This window comes from Amphiprion ocellaris, chromosome 20 (assembly GCF_022539595.1).
Source record: "Amphiprion ocellaris isolate individual 3 ecotype Okinawa chromosome 20, ASM2253959v1, whole genome shotgun sequence".
Lineage (NCBI taxonomy): Eukaryota > Metazoa > Chordata > Actinopteri > Pomacentridae > Amphiprion > Amphiprion ocellaris.
This window is the reverse complement of record NC_072785.1, coordinates 7,556,466-7,570,061: the sequence shown is the minus strand read 5'-3', so window position 1 is coordinate 7,570,061 and position 13,596 is coordinate 7,556,466. Positions and strand designations below refer to the sequence as shown.

At 39.5% G+C, this 13,596-nt stretch overlaps 1 protein-coding gene across 2 annotated transcripts in view; it reads left to right on the top strand.

Moving 5' to 3' along the window:
• The first annotated feature begins 274 nt into the window (after positions 1-274).
• mta1 (metastasis associated 1) overlaps positions 275-13,596 on the top strand; it is a 47,974-nt gene continuing 34,652 nt past the window's right edge. For both annotated transcript variants that reach the window (XM_035949084.2, XM_035949080.2), the window contains exons 1-2: positions 275-431; positions 12,122-12,189. In XM_035949084.2, the coding sequence (XP_035804977.1) occupies positions 404-431; positions 12,122-12,189 (96 nt within the window). In that variant the 5' untranslated portion in view covers positions 275-403. The remainder of the gene's footprint in view (positions 432-12,121; positions 12,190-13,596) is intronic.

Genomic DNA, 13,596 nt, shown 5'->3' with positions numbered 1-13,596 from the left:
CGAGAAAATAGCTAATTAACAACACAATAACGTTAATTAAGTGATAAAATTAACGGCTAGTTTTGGAGCAGCCAGTGACCTCACTCAGACGGATATTTAGTGGTACGTTGCATAAAAAATGGCGTCGTTACAGTTTAAAAATGCTAGCAATTAAAATAAAGGAAATTAGCGTACTTAACTCGGCTGTTTTCTATATTACTTGTTATGTATACTGCCGCCAAAGTTGGGGTTTGGAAAGAAGTGCACTGTCTCTTTAAGGTCTCTCGGCCAGTCTGTTTCGTATTGATCAATCCACCATTTTCCAACACACAGCGGCGGCAGTGCTAACACAGCTCCGGCAGCGGCACACAGAGAAGAGAGCTACCCCTCTACCTGGAGAGGAAGCCAGGGACCGGGGGCAGTCATGGCAGCGAACATGTACCGGGTTGGAGGTAAGGTGGCGGGGATAACATTTTAGAAGCTTCCCGTGAATTTTTATGGCGGACTCGCCATGATTCACGGCGGGTCTTTTATGTATTTACAGAGCGTGGTCCGTCTTTCCTTCCCTTCTTTTATTTCCCTAAAGCTAAAGAGCCTTGTGCTTCACAGATGATGATGATGGTGACTGTGTGAAGAGGAGGATGGTGATGAAGAGTAGTGGTTCTCGTACAAAAAACTGCTCCCGGGTTTTCTTCGCGTTTTCTTTGCTCTTTTTCCTCTCACTTAGCACGAACCCAAACAACTACTTAAGTGTAAGGATGCACCTAAAGTAACATGCATTGTGTTTGTGTGTGTTTAAGGTAACGCGGCGGACATATTCTGAAAAGTTTTGTGTGCCATTCAACTATTGTCCCGACTCCTCGTTCATAACAATAAGTGACATTATAAGTACTTGGACTGACCTGCAGAAACAGCTTAAGACTCACGGGAAAGCAGCAAGGAGTGCATGCTTTTACAGTGCACAGAAAGGAACTGGGACAAAAACTTTAAGGCTGCACTTACCTACAACTGAAATGGGAAAACTATTATTAAAAAAAACCCATAGCATGCTTAAAAAGACGCATTTTAAATGTTTATAACAAGGGTGCATTTCCTCTTTTGCATACAGGCAGCTCCAGTTAATACCTAATCAAGATTCCTGATTTCCCCTCCCACTTATTTTCTGCTTATGTTGCCCTGATTCACATCCTGTAAGTACTGTGTAAAAATAGTCCCATAAAAGTTTCTCTAGGGTGGTTTAAATATGCTAGTAGTTACTTTTTTGGGGAGACTTACTTACCTTGATCACTAGTTACGAACAAGGATATAGATGGTTAAATGCTCTATAGCTTCATAATAAAGTCCTTTCAAATTTAGCTGTCAAAATGTGTAACCACATAAAGGTGTGCTGTGAAACCAGGTGTAGCGATTTATAGAAAGGCTCCTTAATCTTTTGTAAACTGGCCCGTCTGCTTTTCCATTAAGCAGATTTTTTTCATTCAGGTTTTTTTGAGGTAATGGTGATTTGTTGTTATTCTTGTAGTGGTTGAGTAACCTAATTGCATTCCTCTATTGTCTAAGGAAGAGGGAGGGGAAAGCAAGAGTGATTAATTATGTCTTTATGATTTATTTACATGTGATGAGTGACAGTTGTTTGGTGAAACAGGAATGTGATGACTGTCCTTGACTTGGTGTGTGCGTCAAAAATAGCCTGTGGTGAACGTCATAGCCCTCTGATTTAGTCAAATGAAACAAGGCCTACCTGAGTGTGAATAGGATTATGTTCAGAGCAGGGCAGAGAGTTAACACTTTACTAGCCAAATGTTGCTTGATTTGGTACGTTTCTTTACTTTGTTAACCTATTACACTAATATACCAACTCGTTCAGTCTGTATGCCTGGTCCTTAGCAAACTCATTTGTATTAAAGATTAATTTATTTCCCAATCTGTCTACCTTTAAGGTGTATTTAGGCCCACTTTCTATACCACTCGAACAAATGAAATATAATGAATCAAAATGGATTAAATGATTACCCTAATACCATGAAGTTGTTCTTTCCGTATACTGTTTGCCATTTGTAGAAAAAACATAAACATTACAAATTGTCCTAATTGGCCTATTTGATCTAAATGGATGTGAAACCAAAAATCATATAAATCACATTACTAAATAAACATACAATTAAATGGTACTTCCACAGTCATAGCAATAATTTAAATTGAAAACAATCGCAATTTAGGCCAAAAATACGCTTAATAATTGACTGAAGCTTCTCCTGAGACCAATTCAGCCCAACGCCAGAACAAAGCAGAGCCCTTGAAAAGATGGCTGCTACTTTGCAAGACAATGCAGGATCATCTTGGAAAAGCAATGACTTCCCTTGGATGAACAGTGGACAAAAGCTGGCTCTGTAGGCCTTGATGTCTTTGTTTTTACCATGCAGGCCACAAGCCACTCTTCCGCCGCCTGCAGTCCTTCTTCCTAGTGTTTTCCCCTCATATGCAGGGATGTTGGTGTTGCTGAAAAAGTAAAGGTTGTACCATAAGTTTTGACAGAAGGGAAAGGAAGCTAGTCCAGGGTTTTGATGAACTGGACAGGGAAGTTTAATACACTCACAGAGACATGCTGCAGATTTATTGCTCTGATGAAAATGACTGTCAGGAGACAATCTTGATGTGAATGCTTTAAAGGACAGATTCGCAATTTTTGAAATCTGTCTCAGAGCAGTGGTCAGGTGTCCATATGAAGATTACAACAGGTTTGAGTTTCTGTTTTCATTCCTCATGTTTAGACTGGCCATTAACAGATTGCTTGATGATGCTTTTCTGGTGTAAAATTTTTTTCTTAAGTTTGTATATAGCCATTGTAGTTTGTCCTCAGGTCAACTGCAGCCTTGTGTTAAAACAGGAGACATGATTTCACATCTGTGGAAATATGATTGCAAGTTAAATGGTAGAAGTATGGCTACATAGCACTGTAATGCATCAATTTGTGCTTGCATGATTGGCCAATGCAGTGCTTAGTTGCTAGATGTTGCATTGTGATAGAAGTAGTCTTGCGTAGCCATACCTATCTCATTGGTACTGTGACAGTGCTGGAGAATGGTCTGGATGCACCTTGTTATCATTTTATAACAGGGTAAAAATGGTCTGGTTTGTTTGTATTTCTTTTAAACCAGTCATAGTTGTCTTGGGCGGTGCTAGACTTAAGGATGCAGCAATAGTGCCTCTGCAAAATGGAGACGGTACAAATTGTTTTGGTGGAAGATGTGCATGCAGGTATGCGAGCACCGTTACTAAAATTGCTAGTTCTTAGAAAAAAAAACAGCAGTTTTGCTTCATTACACAATAAAAATCTTCTTTAAAAATGACATTTTCAACATGTAGGCTGATCCTCAAAGGTTGTTGCTTCTTTTAGTTAAGGGAATTTAAAAACGGTTCTATACAGATAGCAGACGAGAAGGAAAAAAGCGTGTAAAATGCGTGGTGGAAACAGCAGGATTATAGATGTCTAGATCTGAGATAGACTACGACAGAGTTTCAGCGGGGTTCTGCTTTTTTGCAGGACAACCCTGTGTTGTGTTTTTTTTTTACTGGAGTCCTCAGTGCTACACAACTGGACTGCACCCTTTCAAAGAATGGAGAAGGATGTGTTTTTATCGTAGAAGACTGCTAATGTTGTTCAGTCTTAGATTGACAAATAAAATGCATGTGAGACTAAAACTGCTAAAGGTTGATTAGTTCAATAAACTTTGTAGTGTATTTGTACACAAAATAAAGACTCAGTTTTTGTTGCTCATCAATTCCACTGAAGTGCACTAAGAGGACATCTCTTAGGCTAGTAAGGACATGTGGAATGATTACTGTACACAAAAGCTGTTTCAATTTTCACATAGGTGCATGACTATTATGTGAAGACAAATTAGAAAAATTGTGGAGCTCTCCTTTAAATAAATAGTTGGGCCAATTACTGAGACTGTTGAAAGGTGACAACTCTTGTACAGAATGTGCTAGATGTGTTGTAGTGTTTACTAACTTAAAAGTGACAAACTTGGGTGTCAGTTCCCACATTTATTTCTTTTGGCTGGCGAGGATTCTTTCCATGCTGCCAGCTATGATTCAGAACGTGCTTAAAGGTGTTGCACTGTTTACTAATCTACAAACTGACTAACTTGCAAACTTTGACAGTGCCCACACTTTGTTTGGCTGATGGCTGGTCTTAATTTCCCACGCTGGCAGTTGTCTCTCTGGCAGGTCTGGTGGGTGTACTCACAGAGTGAAGATCTGAGGCTTTTTTGCTGCCATCCTGCCAAGTTTAGGACTGCCAGTTGCATGACAGCTTTTACATCCATTCAGCAAAGTGTCCCCATCATCGCATTTCTTAAGAGGCCAAACAGCATATACATCCATCACGGTAAACAGTGCTAAGAACTTGCTGCCTAGTGGTGTCTTGGTAGGACTGCAGGTATTTGGAGTTTAAGATCCATTGGTCTCAACTGCTCTGACGTAGATAGAGTTTTGTGTAAAAGCTGCCCAGGTTTGCACACACGCTGCAGTAATTTCTGCAGCACGTGTGTGTGCAAGGCAGGTGCGTGATGGGAGTTGCTACTACTTTATATAATATCTAGTCCATCTCTGCTTAAACGCCATGACTAACATTTATGTTAAATTAGCACTTTTATATTTTGCTATTGAATGTACCAAAGGTCAAAAGAGAGATAGAGTTTATGTGTTCTTTTTCCTGTCAATAGATGCTTTTTTCTCATTCTTCAGCCAGCAACCACGTGAGATATCTGTAGGCCGGTTAGGTAGGTATGCTTAAGTCTCACGCTATACATATGTATGCAGCAGTGTCTTTGATGATCATGCCTTTAGTGTAAACGCGAGTAATATAAAAGTGTCAAAATAAGGTGTGAATTTGATTTCAGAATATGAAATTACCTGCTATTACCATAGAAACCTCCTTCCATACTATGACAGCTTGTGCCATAGTCTCTTCCACGGTTGCTGCTCACGACAACAGACACACCTCTCAGTGAGAGTGTGTGTGACTAAGCATTGGATGGGGTGTGGGCTGTGGAGGGGGTATGTGTGCATGGACAAGCGTGGGCAGATGTTCATGCTCTTCGATTCCTGCTTCTCCATCTCCTTTCCTAGCTCTAGCCCAGCCCTTTTCATTACGGTGGTAGCATACGGCACTGCATATAGACACTGTGTTCTCTGGAGATGTGTGTGGTCTTTGAATCCCAAATGATTTACATCCCTTCATCAAATTAGAATTTTTCAAACCATACCTTTTCTTGTTGATTACTTACTGAGTAGGTCTGACAGTGCTAGGGACACTACCAGTCTCACTGGGTGCACATCCATTAGGCTTTGCTGCTGGCATATTTCATATTGCGTAGCAGCAAGGATGGAGACAACTGCTTAATTGGCTTGCTAGTCACAGGGAGTGTTGTGTTGATCGTCTGTCAGGTGACCACCAAATGTTGGCAAATTGTGCGACAGATGCTGTTGCAGAGCTGCTTCACAAGCACAGGATGTACAAGTGGGGCACCAGGTATTGTTTAAACTATCGATTAATCTGTTGACGACCTTCTTGATTAATCGTTTGGTCTGAAGAAGGTCAGACAACAGCGAAAAATGCCCATCATGTTTTCAAGATTATGTCTGGAGAAGCAGCAATCAGAGGTTTTTACCACTAATTATCAAAATATTTAGCTATGAATTTACCTTTGTTTACCTTTATCAATCCAAATAGCAAATTCTCACAACTCTAATACAGTCCATTGCGATATGACACATTAATGCAACTCTAATACAGTCCATTGCGATATGACACATTAATGCACAGGTTCCAAAAGTTTTTGACTCTTGGCAGTGCCTACTTAAAAACCCTTCTCTGTCTATAGCCTGTGCACTGCTTAACAGCCAAAAGTGATGTTCCAACTGAAATTGCTTCATTTTAATAGCTTTGTAGGTCCACCGGGATACAACTCCTAAACATTTGAATAAAGTGAGAAAAAGAAAAGTTACCACCTGATAGTATGTGTCTTGCCACTCCTTGTGGGACTACTAGGAGTGTGAACAGCTGCACTTAAGTGTTGTAGAAAAATGTAAATATCAGTTATGGCAGCACAATGAACATGTTAAATCATCATTCTGTCTGGCAGTGTGTCATTCAGACCAGGCTTTAAATTAATCTTTAGACAACTTGCAAGTGTTACAATTGATAACACACTACATGTTCCATATCCATATGTTTTTTAATGGCCTCAGCTGTTGTTCACTTCAGGTGCTTTGCCTTTTTTAACAGGGGCATGTACTTCTTTACGTGCAGAATTTTAGTACTTTAGAAACGGTAATGTTTGGGTTTTTGAAATCACACCGTTTTTGAAATCTCTGGCCTGTTCGCTGCAGTGATGATCCTCATCAACACATACACATTTTGAGACACACATATACATCGACTCTGATATGATGGGGTTAGAGTGTATACCATCTCAGCCACTTCACTGTATATGGTTGGTATGATTTTGCAGTTCGTCATCCTCTTCTACGTTAATTTATTTACCTTTTTCACTTGCATTTCAGATTTGTCCCTATTTTAATTGTCTAACCAATTCGTGCAGCCAGTTGCATCTCTTTCTGGCTGAGTACTTACCAGTTATCTCATGTTTTCCCTCTCTCATCATTGCGTCTCTCTGCCCGTCTGTCTTTCTCTGGCCTGGTTTGAATCAGCCCAGCAGACTCTCTCTTTAGGGGCTCAGTAACATGCCTTGATTGGCTCACACAAAATTTGACTGCACTGTGACATCATGGCCGCCGGAGCCCGCTGATTGGCTGACGCTAAGAGTGGGGGATGGAGAGTGGGGTGGTTATACGCGGGTTGAGGCGGCAGGAGGGCTGATGGGAAATGGAGAGACTGAGTGACGCTGCTCAGTGCCTACAGGCCCTCTCTCTCTCTGTTGCTCTCATTTTGAGTTCCTCTCCAGCTTGCTCTCCACCAGACTTCAGCTTCTCACATGGTGGAAACTCCAACACTCAAACAGTTCACTCTTCACTGTCACTTAACCATTTTCTTCCCATATTCGTTATTTTTTCTTGCTGGAGGCGGCAGGAGGGGACACGGGCTGAACTTAAAAGTGATTCCATTCTGGGTAACATAAGTTCCCGAGCCAGGAAAAAGGAAGGCGGCGAGCTGTGCCCAATGTCCCACCTTCTCTAAATGTAGTGGGAGACGTGCTGTCACCAACCAAGCAAACGTCTTAGTGTGTGGCGGCGATTCACACCCAACACCACATCAAAACTGAATGTTCGACATGTGGTTCTGTTTCATTTTAAAATGGTCATGACGCATTTTGGCTCGCGATTAATGGGTCCCTCAGAGCTGGTGAATATTTGAAGGCCACAGCTAAACGTCAACATTTTTCCCCACTGTTTGTCATGAGACCCATCCCTGTTTTTGAGCATGAAACCACTTTTTGATCTGGGTTCTTTTGAACACTGACAGTTTTGTTTTACCTTTTGTGCATCCAGGGAGTTTTCTCTATTTTAGTAGTCAGGATGAAACCGTTAGGCATATATCCGGTTAAAGGATGCATCCTCACATTAGTGCAGAAATAATGAACTGACTGGTAAATTAATTGATTTGTTGATCGATAGAAGGAAAAAAAGTCATCAATTATTTTGTCAGTTAGTTAATGATCAGTTTAACCAAGCCAAAAATGTGATGATTCCAAATAATCTAATTTGAGGATTTCATTCTCTCTTTGTGCCATTCCTTTTTGTAAATTGAAAAATACTTATTAACTTGAAGACACCACCTTGGGCCCTGGGACATTTGAAAGAAATTTTTTTGCAGTTTTTTTTACACACCGTCATTGCAATTTCTTCAAAAGAAATTGACAAATAAATTGATGATGACAATAATTGTTTTCCCTAATTTCTACAGATGTGTATACAGTACAGTTTACAGTTTGTGTTGTAGGTCCAACAATCCAAAATCCAAACATTTCAGCTTTATCCAATCAAATTCAAGAATAAGCAACAAAATTTTACATTTGAGAAACAAGGAAGTTTACCTTACAAATGATCTACAGTTTTTGTGATTATCTAAATAACTTCTGATCAAGGTGCATCAAGAAACTAACTGATTTATCAGCTTGTCATTGCAGCTTTACAGTACAGTGTTTTTCTCCAGTAACAGGTAGGAATTAAAGTTTAAAACTGCATCTGTGGATTACTTTCATTATGGTTTAATGTACTGATTCTTTCTTTGACTATTAAATTCAGTTTGATCTATAAAACATAAGAAAATAGTGAAAAATAGCCACCATAATTTCCCATGGTGACTATTTCAAGGCCAAATTGATATCTTCAGATTGCTTCTTCTGCCAGACCAACACAAAGATTTAATTTGCTATGGTTTCACATCCAATTGTCACATTTAAGATGCTGGACCCATCAAATATTTGGCATTTTAGCGTGAAATATGACAAATGATTAATAATTCATCAAAACAATTCCAGATGAATCAAATCGATTAGTTCACTGTGGTAGCGCTTAACAAATTTGTTGCTCAAGGCCGCCTCGACCATGCTTAATAAAAGAATAGAGTCTTGATCACTTTCCCACACTTTCACAGCCAGTCTGGTGATCACAACTAGTCTCAAGCCAGTTTCTTAGACCCCTGACCTCCGGGCTGCTGCCTCGCCTGTGTGTCTGAAAACGAGCAAGTCAGATATCTTGTCTTCATTTTCTGTCTCAGCGCTGCTCAGTTTCAACTTGGTCTATTTGATATTCAGCAGCGGGACGAAGTTGTCACAGTGGCAGTGGAGTCTAGTAACAAGCTGTTACAGGGTGAAGAGAAGACAGGCACGATGTGACGATCTCTCCCCATCTAGTAGCGATGTTCAGCAGTGAATGACTGTCTGTGGATGCCAGGAGAAGCTGTCATAGAAATTACACTATACATGTCTTCTGAACTACTCCTGCTGCTTTGATTAACCCACAAGAGGACGTGTTAAACTCTTACATCTTTACACAAATGATAATCATTCAGTGGCTCAATGCGTAGCACACATTTTAGGATGTATTTTGTTGAATTTATACTTTACCTAACCACTGTCAGCTCTTCACTCAGTTATCTTACATTGTGATGCTTTTGGAAATCATCAGAGATTGGGTGTGCACCTCTTTTGTTCGGTTTATGTGTGCGTGGGTGGAGAGAGGAATACCAATTGGGATAGTGGAGCAAAAGGTTTTCCAGTGGAGAAGTCAAGGTGTGCCCCTTACACAGATGCAGTGGCTGCTTTGCATTATAGTCTGTTGAAGATCAGCGTGGGCAGAACAGTTGGTATATCTGCCTCTTCTGTCTCTGAGATACTAAATTTCTCATTGTTTTAGTGTTAAAATGTTGAGGTCAGCAGGCATGATGCTTACTATTTATACGTCAGATGTCAACATATTTCTGCCATAAAACTCTTTTTGATTTCATACTTTTACTTTTTTACTTTTAATTTTCTTAAATAAATGTTTGACTTTATAAATCGATAAAAATGGCTATTACAGTTTAGCAGAGCCCAAGATTATGTCTTCAGATTGCTTGTTTTGCTTGACCAACTGTCACATACCAGGAATGCAGTAAGAACTCCAAGTCTAAGTTCAAGTCACAGACAAGTCCAAGCATTGAGTCCAAGTTTACTTGAGAAGCAGGTTAAGACTACAAAAATGACCATAGAGCCATCTTCATGCTTTAGTCCTACTGCTGTTTATAGTGATAATTACTCAGTATGATCCTCTGGTAACAATCAACAACTTAAATTAGCCTAAATGTTTGTAAATTTTTGAAAAGTTAGATTTTTTTTCATGTTTCATATATTAAAAGAGAAAAAGAGAGCATGGGTAAATTACATGTCTCCTGTTGGGACACTGTAATTCATACATAGATAAAACATAGCCATACTTCTTAGACATGCTGCCCATTACATAGATATTACATATGCCAAGAATATAAACAAATACAGATGCATAATATGCTTATAATCCTTTCCAATAGCAAGCAGGAAAATAACTCAATGCAAAGTTAAAAAACATAGAATACAAAGGCAGTGCGACGGAGAACAGTTATTCTGTAAAGCTAATGTTTGCAGTTGACCCTGCTCCCCACTATCACAAATAGCAGTTACACATATGGTCTAATCCTCATCAATGCAACCTGCCAGAAATCAGTTGGTTTTAGCACCTTGATTTTTTTGTACTTTCAAGTGTTCCCATATCCAGTAATGAATGCAGCCGTTCCTGTTTAGGTAATGTGTGTGGTGGTCTCCATGTAGAGGTGATTTTTCCCCTCAAGATCGTGCTTATAATTGAGAAAAACATAAAGTAAGTGTGCAGTGTTGCCAGATGAAATGTCTTTGCAATCATTTGGCTGCAAAAAGACAAAAAAGGCCAGAAAAGTGATCTGGACTGAGTTGAGATCAGAAGCTACACTGGGGAGGCTGAGGTAGCTGAAAAAGTGTATTGAGACTAGAACTGATCACAGCATTATTAACAACTGATTTATTAATTTCAGTTGGTTTTCAAAAATGAGACCAAACATCTCTAGGTCTCCAGTGTGAGGCCTTTTTCTTTTATATGATCAGAAAAAGGATATATATTTGAATTTTTGACTGTTGGTAAGGCAAAACGAGACATTCCAGTATGTCATCTTTGACTCTCAGAAATGATAATTGTCATTTTTGTACTATTTTATAACACTTTAGATTCAAAATAAAATTAAAAAAACACATGATAAAATGTACCCTTATTCCTCTGGAGAGGAAACTGAAATCGACAGCAGCACAAGGACAAAATTTTCATAAATACCTATGCATATAATAAAACAATAAAATAGATCTGTGTGTTTGTGCATGTGCTAGAATGCTGCTTGTATGTATAGTATATCGGGAAGAAAAGGTTGCATTTTTGCTCAATAAATGACAATTTCATAGTGATTAAAATATCTGTTGTTAAATTTTGTATAATAACTGGTTAATTTTCTAATAGTTCACAATATCTGTTTTCCGGAGTTATGGTAAAAAAGCAAACAACAAGATACTATACATTATAGATAGTTGTTTTACCAGTGTTGAAGCTTTTGCATGTGGATTCTTCATTTAACTTTGGCATTAGGAGTCATGCAGGATAGATCTGGATGTCGGTGCAAATCCTGGGTGTGCTAACAGGATGGGTGCATGCCTAAACCAGTTAGTGTTGGACGCAGGAGGAGCAGGAAATGAAAGCAAGACTCGGTGTATGTTGTGGTTATGCTGGTGGAATTTCGGGCGATCTCTGGCCTAGTCGGTCAAGAAGACGGGTCCTGCGGGAGTGTGGGGGATGGGAAGGAGCAGATTCAGGGTGAAGGGAGGATAGCTCCAGCTCCAGGCAACCTACCAAGTGTGGGGTATAATCTGACAGCACTCAGCCAAGACACATGCAGGGCTAAGACCAGGCTCCCTACCAAGACTGGGGCCTGTGGGGACATCCTGGTGAGAGCTAAGCCTCCAATGGGCCTGGAGTGGTGCCAGGAGCCACACACACACACACACACACACACACACACACACACACACACACACACACACACACACACACACACACACACACACACACACACACATGCGGATGCATAGTAAAGTCATATACACGTGGTAGAGCTTGGCCAGCGTCTCATACACACCCACACACAAATGCATACACACTGTGCATGCAAACAGCACCACACATGGGGCGGATGAATGGAGCAATAAGACAAAGAAAGCGTGAGGGCTGAGGAAATACAAGGTTTGCAGCCTGAATGGAGGGTTTGGAGAGCCAGATTTGTTGTGTGTGTGTGAGCGTGCATTAGCCCGTCAACATCTCATTCAGTCAGGCCTCCCAACTACAAGAGGATCTGCTGTGTATGAAATTAGCCTAATCGAGTTAAATCAACATTTTGTGGATGTCTCTGATGCACTTTCCTGGTTGACTAATTAAGCTGTCAGAGTGTGGTCCAACTAGAAATTGCCCTGTATATATTTGGATGACCTTGTGATGCTGACTGACGTTTTTCTTTCTTTTTCTTTCCATTCTCCACTCTCTCTTTCCGTGCCTTCTTCTCCTTGTTGCTGTCTCTCTGCAGATTATGTTTATTTTGAGAACTCGTCCAGTAACCCACTGCTGATCAGGAGGATAGAGGAGTTGAATAAGGTGAGTGAGTGGGTGTCTGAGGTTGAATTTGTGCACTTGAATACAGTACAAATGCACAATTAAGTTTAATTTTGTCTACTTTTTACTGCCCTTGTGTCTTTTTTGCAGTCATAAAGTAAAAATCTAAATTGAGCTTGTATTGTAGAATAATTCCCTCTTTTCTGTGAAATAACTCTTTGTCAAATTTGATTTTGTTAAATTTTTGAGTTAGGTTTTGTGATAACTGGAGAGTACTTTTTACTTTGTACACACTGGAGTGTTCAGTACAAACACTTAAGAGGAGAAAATAGGAAAACTTGGTAGCGTTCTTATTATTTTCCATTTTACACATATCACGTATTTTGACATTTTGTCAAAATATTTGGATTAAAATACAGATTCTGGTCTGTGAATGCTGAAAATACTGTGTAGACCTCAAATGATGAACAGATTTGTTTTTTTTTTGACAGAAACAAAATCTTCCAGCTATTTTGGCAATTTAGCATTCTCCCAAAAACATCAACAGTCAGGCTTCTGAAATGTTAGGACATGGAGATTTTCTTGTCATATCACTGTAAATGGGATATCCTTGGGTTGATGGTTGATCTGACAAAACAACCAATTTAAAGATATGGCCTTGGTCTTTTTAAAGCTTTATTTATTTATTTATTTTTCACTATTTTCAGACATTTTATAGACCAAATGATTCATTGAGAAATAAAGAAAATAATCAGCACATCAGCTCAAGTCTTGGAACAGATTTTTAGACCACTGTTAAATGGAAATCGTTGGATCATATATCATTGGATATTTTATGGGATGTTGGCACGATTGTTCATAATTATTTGCTGAGGATAACAATAGCTTTTTTGCATATCAGCTTATATTTCATAAAATAAATTCATAACTGACAGTGTAACCAATAACGTTAATAATAGCTACTATGGTGTAAAATAAAAGCCCAATATATCATTATAAATATATGAAATATGTGGTTTGAATATCATATGCGTCTTTATTGTGCTGAAAGCAGTAGGAACAGTACTATATTAACATGTCACAAGGATGATGATGATACTGCTTCCAAAGGTGCTGGTTAAATCCCAGCTCGCTGTTTCGTACATTGTTCAGTCAAAGAAGCAGAAAAAGAGTCCTGTCTCTGTAGACTAGTTACAGGTGCCCGCTGTCTGTCCCCTGTTCCAGGCCTGTGCTGGATAATATGGAGGCTGTTTAATGTGATTGACACAGAGCTCAGAGTCGGCCGTCTATTCTGCCTGTCACTGTCAGTCTCTCTGCTCCTCAGGGATCTCTGGGTTTCTCCTCCATGAGGTCTCAGATGCAGGTTTAGAAGAGATAGAAGGGTGTGAGGAAAAAAATCTCGACAACTCCCAACTGCTCAAAACATAAAAACACAGAAATATAACAACT